Here is a 20,290-nt window from a genome sequence, read left to right as displayed (position 1 = left end):
TCTGTAGGCTGAAGAAGAGACCCTCTTAAGAATATTAGGGGGTTGGGCAGGGGAAGGCCTAGACCATGTGAAAAATGAACATAATATTTTAGCTGCAGTTCATTCATTTTCAGCTTTGTATTCTTGCTATAAAAAAGCGCGCTTAGACATTTCATTGTTGCATCCACAACCTAGGTTTAAGGTGCCATTTAGCTCCTAGCTTTCATATCTCAGTTTCTAAGACTGATGGCTCCATTGTCTCTAAGGTTTCTTAACAGGTAGAGCATAGGGATACTGGCCACAAAAAATTGAAGTTTTTAAAAACTCAAACCACTGCCTGTATGCCACTGAAAGTTTCTCAAAAGCCAAAAAGCTTATTCACATGGCATAATCAATGCTTTACATTCTCCAGTAGTGGCCCTGGGTTGAGATGGTCACACAGAGAGAATTTAAACTACACAGCTGCATGCTATCTTGGTGGTTTCAAGGAACTTCCAAGGACCAGGCATTAGGACTTGCACTCATTACAACCTCCTTGTCAGTCCTTCCCAAAGCTACTGATATGCACCACTAGAAGCTAGCCTGTGGCTGTCTGATCTTCAAACCATCTAAAGCAGCCTTTCTCAACCTGTGGGTCCCCAGATGTTGTTGAACTACAACTCCCATCACCTCTAGCTAGCAAAGCCAGAGCTCAGGGATGATGGGAGTTGTAGTCCAACAACATCTGGGGACCCACAGGTTGAGAACCGCTTATCTAAATATGCATCCACCCCATAGTACCATCACTCACATACAAATTGTTAGACTTACTGTCTTGAATATGTACCTCCAGCCTAATCATCCCTGACCACTGGTCCTGTTAGCTAGGGATGATGGGAATTGTAGTCCCAAACATCTGGAGGGCCGGAGTTTGCCTATGCCTGGTCTAATCCAAATATTTTTTCTGCATAGCAAGAGCCCTATCCCTCCAGCTTGATGTGCAGTATTAACAAAATGATAGTTTTTTTATTTTCAGCTTTCATTTATTTTCTAGCTGCCCAACTGGCAAAGACAAAAATATTACTCCAGTACCATATATTTCAACAGCTTACAATATCCTAACACTGGACAACTTTGTCACTGCTGTTCTTTATACTTCAGATTTCATAAACGTATCAAAGCAATATATTATGCACTGAAGTAGGCACATATTTTTTAATTAATTTGGTTCTATCCCACCTTTCCAAAAAGCAGCTAAGGGCAGTGTGCATTTCTCTTCCACATCATGTTTGCCTTGCAACAACTCTGTAAGTTGAGTTGGCAGAGTGGGGACTCGAACCTGAGCTTCAGTGTCTAAAAATAGCTGTGTGAATTTTAGCTCTGCTACCAATGTTTCATAGAATCATAGAGTTGGAAGAGACCACAAGGGCCATAGAGTCCAACCCCCTGCCAAGCAGGAAACACCATCAGAGCACTCCTGACATATGGTTGTCAAGCCTCTGCTTAAAGACCTCCAAAGAAGGAGACTCCACCACACTCCTTGGCAGCAAATTCCACTGTCAAACAGCTCTTACTGTCAGGAAGTTCTTCCTCATGTTTAGGTTTCCATTTAAAAGGTTTCACCGATTCAATAAAATGCAAAGATATGCAACAATAGTTGCCATTTAAAAATATGCATATGTATCCAAGATGGTGTTTAATTTATGAAAACACTCAGGTGAAACATTCAAGGCAGCATGACAAACACTTATGATTATCAACTTTTTATCTTTTTATACTTCAAAGAGGTACACACATGGCAGAACCTTGTTTCCACTGCAAGAAGAAAATAAGAAATGGATAGTTCTTGCCCTAGTGGAACAGGGAAAGGCCCAGCTAGACAAATGGGAACTCCAAAGCAGAACCGGAGAGCAACAGTAGAGATTGCCGGCAACTGCTTCTGAGAGCAGAGATGGAGCACTGCCATGACACAGATATGAACTCAGGTCCTGCTTTGGGGTTCCCATTCATATGCTTAAGTGCCATCCTCTACTCTCACTTGCACATCATCCCAGCAGTTGTTGTTTTCTGGCTGGTAGAAGTTCTTTAAAACCTCTTAGGATTTCCCAGCTCAGCTACCTAAAGAGCCTACAAATCAGAGATTCTGGAGAATCAATCTGGGACCCTCTGCTACTGAGTGAGAGGCCCGCCCCAAATAGGCGGAAAACACAAATATACACACACAGAGACATTGTACTCACTCATCCCAAAGTTTACACCCATGCTTCCTCATGCACTGCATAGTTAAACTATGACACTTGCTCCCACAGCCAGCAACTTGGATGGTTTTAAAAGAGGATTAGCCAAGTTCATGGAAGATGTCACGCAACCAATGGTTACTAACCATATAGCTAAGCTCTGCCTCTAATGTTGGAGGTAATAATTGTTATGTAATGCTATTACCAGCCATGCTTCTGAATACCAGTTGCTGGGAAATAAAGCAAGGAGAAACACTCTTGTGCTTGTGGGCTACTTTCCCTTTGGGCCATGTGTTTGGCCACTGCAATAACAGGATGTTGGACTAGACAGGCCCCTTTGGCCTAGCCCAGCAGACTTGTTTTACAGTCTTTACCTACTCTATGCCACACTGAAGGCTCTCAGTGGCTGTCCCCAGATTTTGAAACCCCTTCCCTAGAGAAACCAGATGGGCTCCTCCTTGTTGTCCTTCTGTTGGCAGGTGACAACTTTCTTGTGCCAACAAGTGCTAGGGAACTGACTGCTTTTAAGGAAAGGATTGGTGCAGAGACAATCTGTTTATTTTTACAGTTTGTTGTTGCTGGCGTCAGTCTCAAGAAATGATGCAGTGCACCTCCAGGGGTGAAGTCAGCTCTGTTTCGGGAAGTTTTTAATGTCTGATGCTGTATTGTTTTTAATATTCGACTGGACACCGCCCAGAGTGGCTGGGGTTATTATTATTAACCACTGCATTAGCAGCACCATCACCTCCCTGGGGCGCAAGGCTGGGCAGTGTGTCTGGAGGTTCTGGACTGCCCAGAAGACAAGGCCCCCAACAAAGGAAAGCAGAGCAACATATCTGGCACCATCTTGCCTGCAGGAGCTGCCAAAAGGAGGTGTACAAGGCGGCATTCTGGATTTGTGGAGGATCGACCCTTTAGCTTTTTCTTACCAAGATATTCCATAAAGCAGCAGAGCTTTAGGATTAGAATTTTCCTTCTCCTATATCGCATACTAACATTGATGATGAATCCTTTTTCAATTATTGGGGTTTTTCCTCTCCCCTCGTTTTTTAACTGTTTCTGTTCTAGCTGCAAACCACGCCTTGAACCCGATAGGGGAAAAGGCGGGATATAAATACAACGCTAACAATAACACACTAGCCAGCGGCCCACAAGCCCCGCAACCGCAGAAGGGGCTTCTTCCACGTCACTCTCGTGCGCTCGGCGCTGCACAAAGACCCCGCTCGCCCCCTCCCACCTCCCGAGCGCCACTCACCCTTTCCCAGAATCCTCCGGGGCCCCGGCGGGGCTTCACCCGAGCCTGGCCTGGCCCTGGAGACGAGGGCGGGCCGCGCGCTCCTCCGCCCCGGAGCCTCAGCGCGGGAAGGCGGCTCGGGCCTCGCCGCTCGCTCGCTCGCTCGGGTGGGCGCCTCGGCCGTACACGCCAGGAAGGGAGGAGGCCGCGGCGGCAGCGCCACAGACACCGGCCTTGGCTGCTGTCGCCTCACGCGAGAGGTCGAGAAGCGCCGAGGGAAGTTGAGGGGGGAAATAAGTGCGTCACACACGCACGCACGTCCGTCGCACGCACGCACGCACGCTGACGCCTGGCGCGATCGGCGCCTCTTATTGGCTGGCTGATCCTTCCTCGGAAGGCGTCGTTGCGTCGCACGGTCGTGCGCCGAGGCCGTCAACTCCGCGCTGGGCTCCTATTGGTCGAGCGGTGGCTCCGAAAGCGTCGCTGCGCCACGAGCCGGCGCAGTCCGGTCCTGACCGCCTGTATCTCTCTCCCCCCCCCCACCCTTCGCGCCGCTCGCATTCTCTGACGTCAGCCGCAAGAGGCAGAAAAGCAGCCGATTGGCTGGGAGGCCGGCTGGGGCTTGTTGCTGGGTGGCGGCAACGAACATCCGGGCCACGAGGAAGTGCGGTGGCGGTTTTGAAACGGGGAGGAGCCAATCAGGATCGCCCTCGGGTTTCCATAGCAACCCCTCGAGAGGGAGACAAACCGAAAGCGCCGGGTTAAGAAATAAATAATGGGCGGCACGATCCTTACCCCGGAGTCGGCCCCATTGAAACCAATGGGGGCTCCTGCCATTGTCCCGGAAACGAAGCCTGGGCCACTGAAGGGCGCCGCCAATAAAAAGCCGTGGTGAAACTACAACTCCCATCGGCCCCTGCCAGCGCGGCCCTCGCGACGGGCTGACGGGAGTCGTAGTTCGCGGTGGGGGGGGGAGAGAAAAGGGGCGCTTCGCCCGGCCCGGTGAGGGGGCTACGAAAAGCCCCCAGGCTGAGGAGAAAACCTGGCCCTCATAAAAGCCCAGCCGTGGGGGGAGGGGGGAGTCCCCAGCTCGAAGGAGACACGTTAACCTCCTCAGGAAGAGGAGAGGACTCTTCCCCCCCCCCGTCTAAGCCCCCCGAGCATGTGCAGAGTGCATCCCAAGCGGAGCCAGGCGGTCGCCGGGGAGCCGCCGCCGCCCTCCGTTTGGAGGGAGAGAAGCGCCTGGAACGCGGCCGACGGCGGGGCGGGTCTGTCGGAGGCGGCGCGGCCTCCCACTGGGGCCTGCCTGGGCGGGCAAAGGGCGGGCGGGCGGGCGCCGCGGCTTCGCCTTGGCCCTCCTCTCCTCCCTTCTCCCCTCAGAAGCGGGTCCGGGGCTGGAGGAGCGAAGGTCTCCCGGTTCCTTCCGCGGCTGAGGCAGCAGAAGGCGCCGCTCCGGAGCGCTCCATCCCGAAGCTCCCCTCGGAGGTAAAGGCGACGCGGGCGGGCGAGAGGGAGAAGCGGGGCAGGGTCGGAGGGGCTCCGCCGGGCAAGCGGCCCGCTTTCTAACCCCGAAGGCCGGCTTCCCGAAAGTGTCCTCCTCCCCGCAGCGGGGGCTTCGGGGCCGGCCCTCCCGCCAGCCGCCTCGGGAGGCGGCAAACCTCCACCTGGGAGCAGGAGGGCACGAGGAGAGCCCGGCTGCTGGATCAGGCCCAAGGACCCCCCTAGGGGGCCGGGGCGATAGAGCCATAGGTCGTCCCAGACCAGTTCGAGGTCCCTATCGTCATCCCCGTTTCATCATTTCTGACCTGCCAATATATTGCAAATCACGATGTGTGCTATGCGAAGAAACACGGGGGGGGGGGCGATACCAATGCCTCCATGTAGCTCCATCCTTATTTCAGGCACCGTGACCTAGTGCAATGTGTAAAGATAAAGGGACCCCTGACCATTAGGTCCAGTTGCGGACAACTCTGGGGTTGTGGCGCTCATCTCGCTTTACTGGCCGAGGGAGCCGACGTACAGCTTCCAGGTCATGCGGCCGTCATGACTAAGCCGCTTCTGGCGAACCAGAACAGCGCACGGAAACACTGTTTACCTTCTCTCCAAAGCGGTACCTATTTATCTACTTGCACTTTGATGTGCTTTTGAACTGCTAGGTTGGCAGGAGCAGGGACCGAGCAACGGGAGCTAACTCCGTCGCGGGGATTCGAACCACCAACCTTCTGATCGGCAAGCCCAAGAGGCTCAGAGGCTTAGACCACAGCGCCACCCGCGTCCCTATTGCAATGTGTAGCTGGTGGTATATCGTGATGCTGAAAACCATATACCGTACCTCTGGTTGCGAACGGGATCCGTTCCAGAGCCCCGTTCACAACATGAGCAGAACGCAATGTGCGGGTCATGATTCAACCCTTCTGCGCATGCGCGTGATGTCATTGCGCACGTCTGCGCATGTGTGAGTGGTGAAACCCGGAAGCAACCCTTTCCGGTACTTCTGGGTCACCACGGGACGCAACCTGAAAACACACAACCTGAAGCAAACGTAACAAGAGGTATGACTATTGCCCAGGCACCTGGCCCAGTCCCCTGTCCCTATGAACAGATGCACTGGGAGACCTCCCCGAGGAGCAAGCCTGGGCCACGTGCCTGGGGGTCCTGGGCTGCCCAGATGACAAGACCCCCACAAAGGAAAACAGCAAGGTGTTGGGCACCAGCTGGGCTACAGGAGTTGCCCGAAGGAGGCGTGCAGCGCGCCATCCCAACCGCCTTAGGGACTCCGCTCCAGATCTGTGGAGGGTTTGCTCCTCTAGCCTTGCCCCTTCTGGGAAACGTGGGATTCAAGCACAAGAAGCCGCATCTCCTGTTGGAGAAGAGAGCTGTGCATCATGTGCATTGCCCTCTGCTTTTATAACTGCCCCACAGACAGTCTCTGAAAGTCTTTGTAGACTATGCAAGTCTGTGAAAGAAGCAATGGGTCAGATTCTTATCTGGTGAAAACAAGCCGTAAAGCTGTGTTTTATAACGTCCAACACTGCCGAAGTGGTCCGCAAACAGACGTAGTGAACAGTGATTCCGGATATACCCACTGTTTCGTAGAATTCTTCTTCAGCACAGCAGAAGGATACAGAAATGCTTCATAAACCCATCTATATGGTGAATGGAATTGTATAACAACAATAGCAATGGAGCAGTGGTCATAAAGTTATTTTGTTGCCTTGGTTATTACTGATTTGTCCTCTGCTTCAGGCAGGCTTGGGTAGATGGGGGGGCACGCGGGTGTGAAGTGCTTGGGCTGGATTTTGTGACATTGGGCAGTATTTCAAGTCTGGTTTCCAGCGTTCTTGAAACTCTCCAGCACACCTTTTAATTGAGTGCAATGGGTGTGTTGCTTATAGCAGCTGGCGTAACTCTGCCTGCTCCCAGTGGGCCCCACCCGCACGGAAGTTGTGCCGTGAATTTTGGCACTGTGGTGGCTGCTGCCATCACCTCTCAGCTGCAGCTATGGGGTAACACACTCATCAACCGTGAGTGCCACAGTTTTTTATATCAATCTCCTGTTGCAGTCACTGCAATGGCTTCACTGAGTCCAGCTGGAGCAGGAAAAGGCCTGCCTTAAGCAGATGCTCTTTGTGAGTCAGAAAGGGTGACATTGCTCTCAGGTGAGCTCTGCTGCGGGTGTGGCTGGGTCCTGTGGGACAGGCTGAGTGGAATTATTCTTCCTAGGTCAGCATTCACCAGCTCAGCTGCCAGATCTGGCCTGCCTAGTTACGAAAACATTGGCTCACTTCCTCCTCGTGCCTTTTCTTGTGTGAACAGTAAATCAGACGGGGCCTACGTGGAGGAGAGACTGTGCAGGCTCAGTTCTCGTCTGGAGATGGAAGGCTAGGCCTTGGTGGTTCAAGCAGAAGTCCTGAAGAACAGGAGTTGCTGTGCCCATTTCCCCAGCAGGTGAGGCTGGCTTTCTCCTGCATGGCGGATGCAAAGGTGTTGGTCACAATTGTCAGTGACGGTGCGGGGGGGGGGGTGTTGCAGGAATTTATGTTTAGGTTGGGGGGGTTGCCCCTCCAGCAGATATCATGCACATGCAGCCCGCTACCAAAACCAGCACAATCACTTTTGTGACTTTTGTGATCTGTCCCCACAAAACACTTCATCACAGTTTCTTCCTATCTATTCAAAAGGGCCTTTGCTGCACGATACCAAATGTAACAATTCACTGACCAATGTATTTATGTACTGGCTCACTGGGAAAACTTCAGAAATTCATATAGACTCGTGAGCTCAGCTACTCAGCAGCCCCTCTGCCTGAGTGATGATTCCTGGCATCCTGATACCTGAGTGCCAGACAGGTAGCCATTCCAGAAATAACAAACCCAGATGAAGACAAAAGGGTGTGATGAACTTGGCTGGGAAATAGGGAAATGTAAATAATTCTTTTGTTACACTGGATGGGTGTTTGGTGGAGGGCAAGGGGAACCATGGGGCAGGGTCCAGGAAGCTCAGATTCCTGCCACCAGACCTCCCCTTTCATGATGTAACCATGATGTATGAGTGATGTAGTTTGGGGGTGTGTAACATGGGGATTAGCAGCTAATAAAAGTTTGGGGGCTCTTTTGTTCGGGGCTCCCATCTTGTTCCACCTTGTGGCAGGTGGGAGTCCTGTTGCGACAGTCTTCAATAAAGACCAAGCCTACTGGCTGCTGTTTTGGTCTGGTATTCCTGGCTGGTGTCCTTGTTTTTTGTCCAAGGGAGCCCTCAGATTTCTCCGTTAACAGGTGGGAGAGTCAGGAGGCCTGTATATCGTTGAACAACTCTGGACTCTTCTCTATGGGGAAGAATGGAAGCCACCTCCACATGCCCACCCCTACCTTTCAGAAGCTAGGTTGGACAGGCCTTGCACCCCACACAAGGCAGAGAGCTTTAAAGCTATTTGTATATTTATTTTATTAAAATTTCCATGCCGTTCTTCATTTGGGGATCACAGGGTTCTCCTGGTGGAAGAAGGCAGAGTCCACCACATTCTCAATCTGCTTTGCCCTGGGAGTCATGCCAGGCAGCCTTCTGGCCTTGAACCACCCAGCCTTGCTCCTCAGGGGGCATCTTACATGGCACAGCAGTAAGTCCTGGAGGTCAGTTCCAGGTGGCAGGACAGTCTGAGATCTCAGAAGAGCCTCCTAATAAGCAAGGCAGACAGCTTAAAGGCTCCTTCTGCACTCGGGGAAAAAATAGCTTTTAAGCTCTCCACCTTGCATGCATTTAATTTGTGCAGTCACAGCTGGCTTGACACCAGTTGCTTAAAGCTGATATAATGCAAGTTAAATGCATGCAAGTCAACTGTCCTTTTGCAGTTCTTCCAGCAGCATTGTGACCTGGTGGCAGTATTCTAGTTTGCACCAGCCGCAGCTTTCAAGCCAACCTGGAGGTACGGAAGCTGAACTCAGGGACAAGGTAACATATTTTCGTTTAGAAGATGAGTGATTTTGTACTGGAATTCATTTGAGAAATCTCAGGTGGCTGCCGTCCAGACCTGGCGCTTTGTCGATTTTGCGATGGAAAGAAGCCCTGATGCCTGTGAGCCCCCTCTTTGTATTCCTGAGTAACCAGATACGCATCCCGGCTGCTTTTCAGATCTTTATCCACAGCCGTGGAGACTGATAGGGAATACTCTCTGCTGCTTCTGAAAGAAGCACAGCACAAATGCTTGTCTTTCCATGCGGATAGGTTTGGCAGCATGTTCCAGCTGCCGCTCCCTTTGGATCGGGACGGGACCCTCTTCCGCCTCCGTTTTACCACCCTGGCAGTCGGGACCGTTTGCTGCCCACTCTTTGGCTTCCTCTTCTGCGTCATCTGGTCCCTGTTCTTTCACTTTGATGAAGCCACTGCCACCCACTGTGATGTAAGTCCTCCTTGAGTGTTTGTGTGTGCATTTAAAGATTGCCCTATGTTGGAATTTTATCACCATTGTTATAGTACAGTCACGTCTTTTACGGGGATTCGGTTTCAAGGGTTCTGGGTCATTTGCTTAAGAAGAGCAGTTAGAGTTAGTGCCAAAGTCCTGTTGCAATAAAACAGTCTTCACCTCCCTGTGGCAGGGCAGCAAGAAGGAGCCAGTCTAGCTTCTCTAGGTAGGGAGATCCAAAGTTGCCTGGGGACAGCCACCAAAAAGACCCTCCCGCACATCAACACCATGTGTGCCTGTGAGGGTGGCAGGAGGGAGATTAGGGCCTACCCAGGCAGGTTTGCATGGGAGAGTACAATAAGAGTGCCTAAGACAAAGGGATCTTCGGAGGCTGTCTGGTCAGAGCTAACAGAATTCAGCCAGCAGGGACCAAAAACCTATATTCAGCCTTTGTGAGTGAAGGGTTTGGGGTGCTCCCGTTCCCCTTGCCAGCTATGGCAAGAGGAACATTGCTGTGGGAGTCAGAGGCTGAAGCGCCTGTAGGTAGGAGAGTGACGCCGCAAGACCAACAGCAAATAGGCCCCAAAGTCCAGCATTGTGAGAAGAGGAGGCTTGTGAGCAGGGGGTGCCTTCCTGCAAGGGGAAGTGGTGCTTCTCCACGGTGGCAGGTCACAGGAAGGAGAACTGTCAGATTTACAATACCACTGACTTTAGTTTTCCCCTACAGGTCCCCAACTATCTCCCCTCCATCAGCTCTGCCATTGGTGGGGAGACCCCCGAGCGCTACATGTGGCGTTTCTGCATCGGGCTGCACTCTGGGCCCCGCTTCCTCGTGGCCTTTGTCTACTGGAGCCACTACCGCAGCTGCCACTGCACACACCCGCGGTACCTCCGCCTGTGCAATGTGGCCTTCGGCCTCAACCTGCTGGAGAACACGGCCCTCCTGCTGCTGACCTACGTCTCCTCCTCGGAAAACTACCGTAAGCATCAGCGCCTGGTGCAGCACCAGCCTGGCTTACTGGCAGGTGGATGTCTTCTGGTTTGTGGGCCTGAGAGTTTGGGGGTTGTCACTGGGGCACAACAGCACTGCCCTTATGAGCTGGTTGGCTGGAGCCACCGTGTCTCCTCTGGTCCTCTCTCTCCTAGCCTGCTCTGCCTCCTGCCCCAGATTTCTGCTCCAGACTCTCCCAAAGCATCATAGAATCGTTATCTAGTCGACCCCCCTGCAATGCAGAAATCTCAGCTATTGAATCGCTGGCAGATGGCCATCCAACCTCTGCTTTAAAATATACAGTAAAGGGAGACTCCACCACCTTCCAAGGGAGTCTGTTCCACTGTTGTGCAGCTCTTACCGTCAGAAAGGTCTTCCTAAGGATTAGTCAGACTCTCCTTTCTTGGCATTTGAATCCATCGGTTCGGGTCCTCCTCACTGGAGCAGCAGAAAACAGCTGCAGCTCCCTCTGGCTTCCATGTGGCTTAGGCAGAAGAACGCTTTCTCACTAGGCGCCAGGTTCAGATGCACAATTAGCTGTTACTTTTTATGTTGTGCCTAGGAGTTTGCGTGTCCCCCGTGGCTAGTTGAACTTTTGTGGTGGCGGCCGCTTCTGCTTCTTGCTCACAGTTAGCATTGCATGTCCTTTCTTTGCTGCAGTGATCCACGAGAACGCCTTCATCCTCTTCATAGCTTCGGCCCTCAGCCACATGTTCCTGACTTGCGTTTTGTGGCGGATGACTAAGAAGCACGCAGTAAGTCCCGAGGTACAGTCCCCTCTCTTTCTTTCATTGGCGGATGTGAGGAGGGTTTGGAGCTGAGGGCTGAACTTGGCAGCCTTGCCTGGGTCTTGATAGCGCTGCCTGGGCCTTGAGAGCACACATCACGTTTCCATAGTTGTGCTTCCAGATGTGTTGATTTAGAGTACCCCATCCACATGTGTTGCCTGGGCAGGTTAGATACAGCTTGGTACAATTAAAACAAGTAAGACATAAACACTCTGATCTCATCAAAATGGTTGTTGGATGGCTGTAACCCATAGGTAGGCAACCTAAGGCCTGGGGGCCGGATCCAGCCCAATCACCTTCTAAATCCGGCCCGCGGACAGTCAGGGAATCAACGTGTTTTTACAGGAGTAATAATAATAATATTTTTTTTTTATTTATACCCGACCCTCCTCAGCTAAGGCCGGCTTCAGGGCAGCTAACAAGCAATAATAAAAACAAGTTGAATGAATGCAACTTAAAAACAAGGTTAAAATATTGAAACATTAAAATATTAAAATGCAGCCTAATCACAGGAGGAAAAAGGAAAAAGGAAAAAGAAAAGGGGGAGGGGAGGGAATCAAATTGGCTCCAAGCCAAAGGCGAGGTGGAACAACTCTGTCTTACAGGCCCTGCGGAAAGAAATCAGATCCTGCAGGGCCCTGGTCTCATGAGGCAGAGCGTTCCACCAGGCCGGAGCCAGTGTTGAAAAAGCCCTGGCTCTGGTTGAGGCTAATCTAACTTCCTTAGGGCCCAGGATCACTAGGGTGTTGCTATTTATGGACCTTGAGGCTCTCCGTAGGGCATACCGGGAGAGGCGGTCCCGTAGGTACGAGGGTCCTAGGCCGTGAAGGGCTTTAAAGGTCAAAAGCAGCACCTTAAATCTGACCCTGTACTCCACCGGGAGCCAGTGCAGCTGGAAAAGCACTGGGTGAATATGCTCCCATGGCAGAGACCCCATGAGGAGCCTTGCTGCAGCATTCTGCACCCGCTGGAGTTTCTGGGACAGCTTCAAGGGCAGCCCCGCTTAGAGCGAATTACAGTAGTCAAGCCTGGAGATGACCGTCACATGGATCACTGTAGAATGTGCCCTTTTATTTAAAATGCATCTCTGGGTTATTTGTGGGGCATAGGAATTCATTCACTTCCCGCAAAAAAATATAGTCTGGCCCCCCACAAGGTCTGAGGGACAGCGGACCGGCCCCCTGCCGAAAACGTTTGCTGACCCCTGCTGTAACCTTTCCGTCTCTTGAGATGTATATTGTTACGCACCACCCCAATCTCTGAATGGTGAGAGACTCCAGGGGTTCCAGATGCTTACCCAGGGTTCAGTTTCCTTGGAATTAAGGACAGCGGATACTGTGGTGTCTTTAGGACAACCTTGGTTGTCGAACGCCTTGGTACGTTTTGGCTCCCGAACCCCGCAAACCCGGAAGCGAGTGTTCCAGTTTGCAAACGTTTTTTGGAAGCTGAACGTCTGATGCGGCTTCCGCTTGAGTGCAGGAAGCTCCTGCAGCCAATCAGAAGCTGCGCCTTGGTTTTCGAACCACAACGGATTCAGTTTGACAACCAAGGTACCACAGTATTTGGTTTTGTTTACAGTGATATATATAACCTGCTCATAACACGTCAGGGCTCAGGACACTGAAGTGACCAACTAAGGTCGTTGTCTTCCAAAGAAACTCATCTGACTACTTAAGCAAACTCCTATTTGATTCTATTCCTCCCTGGTTACCAGACCCCAAGAACTGGAAGGGACTCAGGGTATCATCCAGACCACCACCCCCAAACCCACAATCTAAATTATGGGCAATGGGAAGAGCAGCAACTGGTGGAGTTTGGTATAAAGTTCTGCCACCAGAGGGCTGTCCAGGTTTGCTCAATATTTTACTGATCATTGTTTGGAGCTTTGTCTTCTCAATAATTCCTTGGCACTTGACTTGATGTCAAGTCCCGCAGGGCCCTGGTCTCTTGTGACAGAGCATTCCACCAAGTTGGGGCCAGTACTGAAAAGGCCCTGGCCCTAGTTGAGACCAATCTAACCGCCTTGTGACTTGGGACTTCCAAAATGTTGTCATTTGTGGACCTTAAGGTCCTCTGCGGGGCATACCAGGAGAGGCAGTCCCGTAGGTACGAGGGTCCTAGGCCTAAGTGTGTCAAGTAGTGCACTTCCTCCAAGTACTAGAACCCAGGTTTGATCAAATGAAGCTGGTGGGAAATTAAAGAGCAGACGAAAGAAAGCACTTCTTCATAAAATAAAAACTATGGCGTTGGCTCCTGTGAAAAGTACTGATGGCCAGCAACGTGGCTGGCTTTAGAAAGGCACAAGATACATTCATGAAGGAAGAGAAGGCTGTCAGGAGCTGCTAATCCTGAGGGTGGTTGTGCTCTCTCTGCTCCGCTAGAGGCCGTATGCCTCTGAATACCAGTTGCTGGGAAGGGCAAGGGTGGAGAGTTGCTGTCACACCCAGGCTGTCTGTCGAGGCTCCCCGCTGGGACGATTTGTTGGACTAGATGGGTCCACTTTGGCCTACATCGTAGAAGCTCTTGCACAGGACTGCAGGGCAAGAATTGCAAGCTGTTGGGGAGGGAGGGTTGGAGAGCTGAAGACACAGGGAACTGAAGCAAGGAATGGCAAGGAGCAGGGTAATGGGTATGTGTCTCTGTGTGTGGAGGGGGCAATAGGCACAGGGCCAAGAGAGAGGTGGGTCTGCATGCTGAGGACAAGCAAGGGGACGGACGTGTGTGTGTGTTCTTGGGAGCCACTGACTAAGGGAGGTTAAAGAGGAATTTTCACACCGCCTGCGCAAACACAATGAATTGCCACCTGCCATTTCCTGTGTGAATTTTTACATAAGAGATTTCTGCTTGTGGTTCCAGCTCCTGGCTTCCCTCCCTCCCTCCCTCCCTCCCGTCTGCCTTGGCACTTCCGCTCTAGCGCAAAAGGGCTGGGCTTCTCACGCCTGCCACGGAGCAGGTCTTGGGCCCCAACAGCGTGCTAGTAGGGGACACGTTAACACGGTTCAGCCCCTGCGCTGCTCTGCAACTTGTTTTATTTATTGCTTGCATTTCTGTCCCCCCTGTCCCTGTCTCCAGGGAACGCAAGGGGCATACACGGTTCTCCCCACTCGTTTCATCCCCACAACAATCCTGTGAGGTAGGTGAGACTTGAGAGGGAGAGTGACGGGACACCCAGGGAGCTTCATGGCCAAGTGGGAATTTGAACCCTGGTCTCTCAGGTCCTAGGCTGACCCTCCAACCTCTACCCCACACTGGTTGTATCCTAAAGGAGCAAAAGAAGCAAAGAGAGAAACGAGGAGCAGGAGAGCTACAGAAATGTGGGAGCTGGAACAACGAGGACTAGAAGACTGAAATGGCTTTCCGTATATCACTAGAAAGCACCGGAGAGGTTACTGCCATTGCCCGAATTCATGTTGAACCCAGTTTTCTAGAATTGCCAGCCTTGACCAGATGCTTTGCCATAGCTCCTCCCATCCCGTTGCTCTTTCTTCTCCCCTCCCACTGCCCCCCCCCAATTTTTTCCAAATATCTTAAACACATTACAGCTTAACAATATTATTCTCCTTTAAATCTATATACTTCTCCCCTCCCACTTGCCCCCATCTCAAAACTTGTTTTTCCCCCTGTTCTTTCTAAACCTCCCACTTTCCCCCTGAAGTCTTTGTGCTTCTCTTTGACGAAAGCAAATGGAAATGAAAGCTGCAATCTAAACATTTGTGGTTTCTACGCCCCGGGGTGAGACGGTGGTGGGGGGTTCCCCTTGCCTGCATGGATGGGCAATAACCAGAAGTGGGGGACCTTTTTCCCACACCCCATTCATCTCTACAGCCCGGCCCCTCTGTCAGACTTTTCTCGTGGCAGAAGCAAGGCCCCCTTCCTCCCTGGTGTGTGGGGGTGGGCCCAGGCATCATGCCGCAACCAGCTCTTAAGTGCTCCCTCCCTCCCAGCCTCCTTAATGCTTCCGCTGCTCTTGCATCCCATTTCCCTCAAATAAGCTGAGTCAGGAAGCCAAGCCGAGCGAGGATTTGTACTTCCCCTATATTAGCGGCAGCAACTCAGGGCTGCTCTGTGTTGGGGCGCTGTGTTGAGCCTGTCAGCCGTGGAGACACCCTTGGCAATGAGCATCCCTGCCCTTTTGCTCTTCATCCCTCAAGGCAGCGTTTCCCAAACTCTGGTCCCCAGCTGTTTTTGGACTGCAACTCCCACCATCCGTCAGGAATGATGGGAGGAAGCTGTGATAGGCAAGTTGTGGCCCATCTGTAGGAACCCTGGGCTTCAGAGTGTGGATCTGTTGTGAGTTGCACAACCAAATGGGAAGCTTGCAAGCAGGAGTTATAAGCGCAAGAGCCCTCTCCCCTCCTGCAGTTTCCAGCAACTGGTATTCAGAAGCATCCTGCCTCTGATAGTGGAGGGATTACACAGCCATCATGCCTAGCGGCCATTTTTACCTAGCCTTATCCTTCGTGAATTTGTCTAAGCCTCCACTCAAGTTGCTGGCCATGACTACATCTTGTAGCAGCAAATTCTGTATTTTAACTGTGCTGTGTGAAGCAGTCCCTTCCTTTTGCTTATCTTGAATCTTCCAAATCTGATGAGCTTCATCAGACATCCCGGAGGTTTAGCGTTATGAGACGGGGGGGGGGGGGAGTCTTTACACCATGCATAAACGTAAACCCCACTCTCGTATCTCTTCTTACTCATTGATTTTCTCAGCTAAAAAGCTCTGAACATGGTCACTTGGCCTCACAGGGGAGGCACTCCAAAATCACTTTTCCAGCTCAACAGTATCCTTTCTGAGGTGAGGTGGCCACAGTGACCTCCCTACATAGGTCTCCTCGTGTTCCTCTTGCCGCAAATAGGCTACATGCTAAGCCTTGAGGAGCAGGGCCTCAAGTCCTGCATCCACTGATGCCGAGTTGGCATGCGTGTGCAAATGTGGGGCTGCCACCCTTCATCCTGGCAGGAGTGACCTTGCCCCCCTCTCCCTCTCTTGCAGGAGCGCAAATCCTACAAGTGGAAGTGGTGGCTGTTCCTCTTCAACCTGGTCACGTTCTCAGTAGCCGTGTACTTCTACTTCCGCCACAACTGGTACTGCGAGCCCGGAGGTAAGTCCCCTTTGGGGATTCAGCCTCTTGCTCACGCTTAGAAACTTTGGCTGCTCGGTGCTGGCGCTTGGTCTGCGGTGCCAGAGCACCCTACGCGCCTGCTTTGTGACTTTCCTTTGTAGGAGAGGATTCCCATGGCGATTCTGGTGTTGGTGCTTGCCCCATGCCTCCTGTTTGTAGCAGAGGAAAGATGGGCACAGGGCGCTTAGTGGCTCCTGCGCCCCATTAACCGCTAGGCCAGGGATAGCCAACTTGGGCACCCTCCACACATTGGTGAACTCTAACTCCCAGCAGCCAGCAGGGCCTCTAGCCAGGGATGAGAGTCTGAACCCAGCAGCACCTGGTGGGCATGTGGACCAGGTACGCGGGTGTGTTTCTGTGTCTCCTTTGCCTGGTTTGATGTGGTGGGGAGGCAGAGACTCTGTCGAGCATCACTCTTTTTTGCTATAGACATGGCTCGGAGCCTCCCTCTCACTGCCTGCATTTTCCTGAGCTGAGACGGCCTTTTAAAACTGCATCCTGTATTCATTGTATACATACGATTGTGTATCATCTGACCCGTCTACTCCAATTAATAAGTTTGCAGATGACACCACTATAATGGGCTGAATAACAGGTGGAGACGAATCAGCGTATAGAAAAAAATACCTACATGGTGCCTAGGGAACAACTTGGTGTTGGACTTTCGGAGGAAGAGAGGAAAACTAGCCCCACTGTACATCCAGGAGGACTGTGTGGAGGGCTCTTCCTTTAAATTCCTAGGAATTTATCTCAGTGAAGACCTTACTTGGAAAATAAATACAAGCCAGGTGGTTAAGAAAGCCCAACAGAGACTCCATCTCCTCAGAATATTGCAAAAGAATGATGTGAATCAACATTTGATTATCTCCTTCTACCGGTCCACAATAGAAAGTGTCCTTTCCTACTGCAACACGGTGTGGGACCCTGGTTTGAAATCAACTGATAGGAAGTGCCTACAGAGGGTGGTGAATACAGCACAAGATATTATGTGCTGTCCCGTGAATCCGCTGGATAAAATAGCGGAAGAACGATGCCTGAGGAGAGTGAGGAAAATTCTCAGGGATGATTCACACCCTGGCTGGCACTTTCTTGATCTCCTGCCCTCAGGCAGAAGGAATAGAAGCATGATTAGTCACACCAACAGGGTAAAGAACAGCTTCTGTCCATTGGCTGTTAGGCTGCTGAATGAAAAGATGACAACAGGGCAACTGACTTTTGGGTTTGGTGGGTGTGCGTCAGTAAACAAGGGGAATTAAGACTAAGCTGAGTTGGGGGTGCTCGTATAATCTCACTGTATACAAGTTGTACAAGTGACAATAAAGTATTTCAATCTAACTGGACCACTTACCGTATTATCTGAGCCACATGGGAAATGCTCGCCAGTGAGTGATTGGCAGGTGCCTTTGAGAACACTGAAAGGCAGCTGTGTACAAGAGGCAGGTGTGTTGGCAGAACATGTGAAGTGTTCCTCGGGTGGAAATGAGCATCCCAGGAATCCTAGGGTAAAATCCATGTTTCTAGCCCTTGTGGACTCAAAATATATAAGCTGTGCTTGGCGCTGTTTCAGACACCTGAGATTCCTGACCTTGTTTCCCCCTCTTTCTTTCCTTCCCTAGTTTATACCATCTTTGCCTTCTTGGAGTACCTGGTGGTTTTTTCTAACATGGCCTTCCACATGACTGCGTGGTGGGACTTTGGCAACAAGGAGCTGGTGGTCAGTTCCCAGCCAGAAGACAAACGCTTCTAGCCAAAGCCTGCCTTTGAGCCGAGGGAAAGCCTCTGGATTTCTTGTGGGGAAGAGGAGCAGCCTGCTTGCGAGCGTCAGATCCTTCCGGCAGGCCCCAGGACATTTCAGAAGGGGCACCTGCGACTGGACTGAAAAGAACCAGCGGGCCCCGTAGGAATTGGGACCCTGCCGTCATGTGTCCGACAACAGAGCAGAAGGTGTGGCTGGTTGACGGGCCTTTTGATCAATGGGACATCTTTGTAAAAGTAAAAACAAAACTCAGAATGTGCTCTGCTGCCAACCCAATACAGGGACAGAGCTGGCCCTGGACTAGCCCACTGGGGCTGTGTGTTGTGATGGTGACAAGTCCAGTGGCTCTTGAAGGCAGAGACTCCTTGCCCGGATCTGGGACTTGCCTGAAGGAGGTCGTTGTGACTCCTTTTCCCACCTGGCCCTTAGCAGGAACGCCAAGTGGTTGTAGCTGGTCCTTTTTCCCGTTGGGGTAGAGGGGAGTGTCTCTCTTTGCCTCCTTCCGTCTCGTTCCTTCTCCCGCGTAGGGCTTTCCTGCTGCCCAGTGAGGTCCAGCTCTACGATAGATGCCTGTCACTGAGCTGGGCCAAAGTGCCAAACCCTGGGAGCACCTGGACTTTAGAAATAAAATGGGGCTGGTGGTGAGGCGGTCTCTCTTCCCCATTTCCCCAGCTTCTGCACTGAAGTTCCCTAAAGCGAGTTATGCATATTCTGCACATTGGAACAAGTTCTGCATGGCAGCCCCTGGGAGCTAATCATCTCTGCCTATCTGCTGCTGGAGCTTCTCTGTCCTTGAGAATTCAGACCCTTCCCCCAAATTCCTAGAAACTTCAGGCAGGCAAGAGTTGGGGGACAGCATTGGTGGGATTCATTTGCTCTTGATTGTGATGTTTTGAAGCTACAGGAAAGGAGCTGCGTTGGACATTGGTGAAAGAACCACCTGAGAGTTGGGCTCAGCTGGGAAAGATCGGGCTGGGAGACGTAAAGCAGAAATGGGTACCTTGAGCTGGGAGGGTGCAGGAGCACTTAGAGGACCAAGCAGAGGTCCTCAACTTAACCCTTGCACACCTTGGGTCCTGGGCACCAGCTCTTGATCCAGGCAAAGGGACACAGATGCTTCTCCAAGCATAGAGATGCAGAGAGGCCAGAAAGAAGTGGCAGGATCAGGCCACCTCAGTGAGGTCCCAGAAGCCTCAAGGGAGGAATCCTAAGGAAAGGGTAGTTTGAGGCTGACCCAGAGGTCCAGCCTGGGTCAAGCAGGGGGGTAGGCTGGAGCAGAGAGATACCACCAGCCAGGGGCCTGGGATTGATAGGGAAGAAGGGGAATGGCTGAGGGAAGAGCTCCTAGGAAGTGAGGGCTCAGAGCAACCAGTAAAGACTGAATGCAGGTAACTTGGTTCCCCAGGTAAGAAGTCTGGGGTCAGCTGGTGGAGTCAGGCTGGCCAAGGAGCTCTCCGGGAAGGAGGCTTGGAGAGAGCAGCTTGTGATGCAGCTACTAGCCCAGGGTTGCTGTTCCAAGGCAGGGACGTTCTGGCATCAGGCCAGGTTTTCTCTCATGCTGCTTGTCCTCCCACATCCCTGGTGTGCGTGTTTGCTGTCTCTGTGGCAAGGTGTGTGTGTGGGGGGGGGGGAATTGTACTGCCAGGTGTCTATTTTCATTGGCTCCCCCCCTCCCATGATGAAATAAAGCACTGAGTATTTTTTTCCAGTTGTAGCAGCAGTTGCAGTGGACTTGTTGCTCCTTCTGCCCGATATCTGTCCTAGCTGACAGGAGGAAGGGGGGAGGATCTTTACCTGCCTTGCTCCCCAAGGTCTTCAAAAGGGAAGGTGCCTAGGATGAAACTGGGACCTTCTGCATGCCAAGCAGTACGTTTCCGAGCACAATTCAAAGTGTTGGTGCTGACCTTTAAAGCCCTAAACAGCCTCGGTCCAGTATATCTGAAGGAGCGTCTCCACCCCCGTCATTCTGCCCGGACACTGAGGTCCAGCGCCGAGGGCCTTCTGGTGGTTCCCTCACTGTGAGAAGCCAAATTACAGGGAACCAGGCAGAGGACCTTCTCGGTAGTGGCATCCGCCCTGTGGAACAACCTCCCATCAGATGTCAAAGAGATAAACAACTACCAGACTTTTAGAAGACACCTGAAAGCAGCCCTGTTTAGGGAAGCTTTTAATGTTTGATGTATTACAGTATTTTAATATTTTTTTGGAAGCAGCCCAGAGTGGCTGGGGAAGCCCAGTCAGATGGGCGGGGTATAAATAATAAATTATTATTATTATAAGCAGCTGCTCTGCTGCTGGCTTGTG

At 51.7% G+C, this 20,290-nt stretch overlaps 2 protein-coding genes across 8 annotated transcripts in view; one reads left to right on the top strand and one right to left on the bottom strand.

The window, feature by feature from the left end:
* Window positions 1-3,733, bottom strand: part of NUP98 (nucleoporin 98 and 96 precursor) — a 47,394-nt gene extending 43,661 nt beyond the window's left edge. For 3 of the 4 annotated variants that reach the window (XM_081860024.1, XM_081860025.1, XM_081860023.1), the window contains exon 1: window positions 3,451-3,733. The gene's annotated coding sequence lies outside the window, so the exon portion shown is untranslated. The remainder of the gene's footprint in view (window positions 1-3,450) is intronic. The other variant, XM_081860022.1, reaches the window with a different exon arrangement.
* A 609-nt stretch (window positions 3,734-4,342) lies between these two features.
* On the top strand, window positions 4,343-19,700 carry PGAP2 (post-GPI attachment to proteins 2). Of its 4 annotated transcripts, none has more exons than XM_081860619.1 (7): window positions 4,761-4,914; window positions 7,246-7,377; window positions 9,151-9,325; window positions 10,056-10,308; window positions 10,980-11,086; window positions 16,101-16,209; window positions 17,847-19,700. In XM_081860619.1, the coding sequence occupies exons 3-7, from the start codon at window positions 9,161-9,163 to the stop codon at window positions 17,975-17,977; spliced, it is 765 nt and encodes a 254-aa protein (XP_081716745.1). In that variant the 5' UTR covers window positions 4,761-4,914; window positions 7,246-7,377; window positions 9,151-9,160; the 3' UTR covers window positions 17,978-19,700. The 4 variants fall into 4 exon arrangements, with proteins under 4 accessions (XP_081716744.1, XP_081716743.1, XP_081716745.1 ...); XM_081860620.1 differs by having other exon boundaries at window positions 4,787-4,914; window positions 7,153-7,377; XM_081860618.1 differs by lacking the exon at window positions 7,246-7,377 and having other exon boundaries at window positions 4,343-4,914; window positions 10,980-11,074.
* The last annotated feature ends 590 nt before the right edge of the window (window positions 19,701-20,290 follow it).

This window comes from Podarcis erhardii, assembly GCF_964252035.2.
Source record: "Podarcis erhardii genome assembly, chromosome: 4".
NCBI classification, from domain to species: domain Eukaryota; kingdom Metazoa; phylum Chordata; class Lepidosauria; order Squamata; family Lacertidae; genus Podarcis; species Podarcis erhardii.
This window is presented reverse-complemented; position numbering and strand designations above follow the sequence as displayed.

What these genes read in the sequence shown, in the direction of transcription:
- PGAP2 (XM_081860617.1), top strand. Translation starts at nt 4,592, where the DNA reads ATGTGCAGAGTGCATCCCAAGCGGAGCCAGGCGGTCGCCGGGGAGCCG. An exon ending in TCCCGAAGCTCCCCTCGGAG is followed by an intron (nt 4,915 to 9,150) that starts GTAAAGGCGACG and finishes CCATGCGGATAG; the next exon opens with GTTTGGCAGCATGTTCCAGC. An exon ending in CTCCTCCTCGGAAAACTACC is followed by an intron (nt 10,309 to 10,979) that starts GTAAGCATCAGC and finishes TCTTTGCTGCAG; the next exon opens with TGATCCACGAGAACGCCTTC.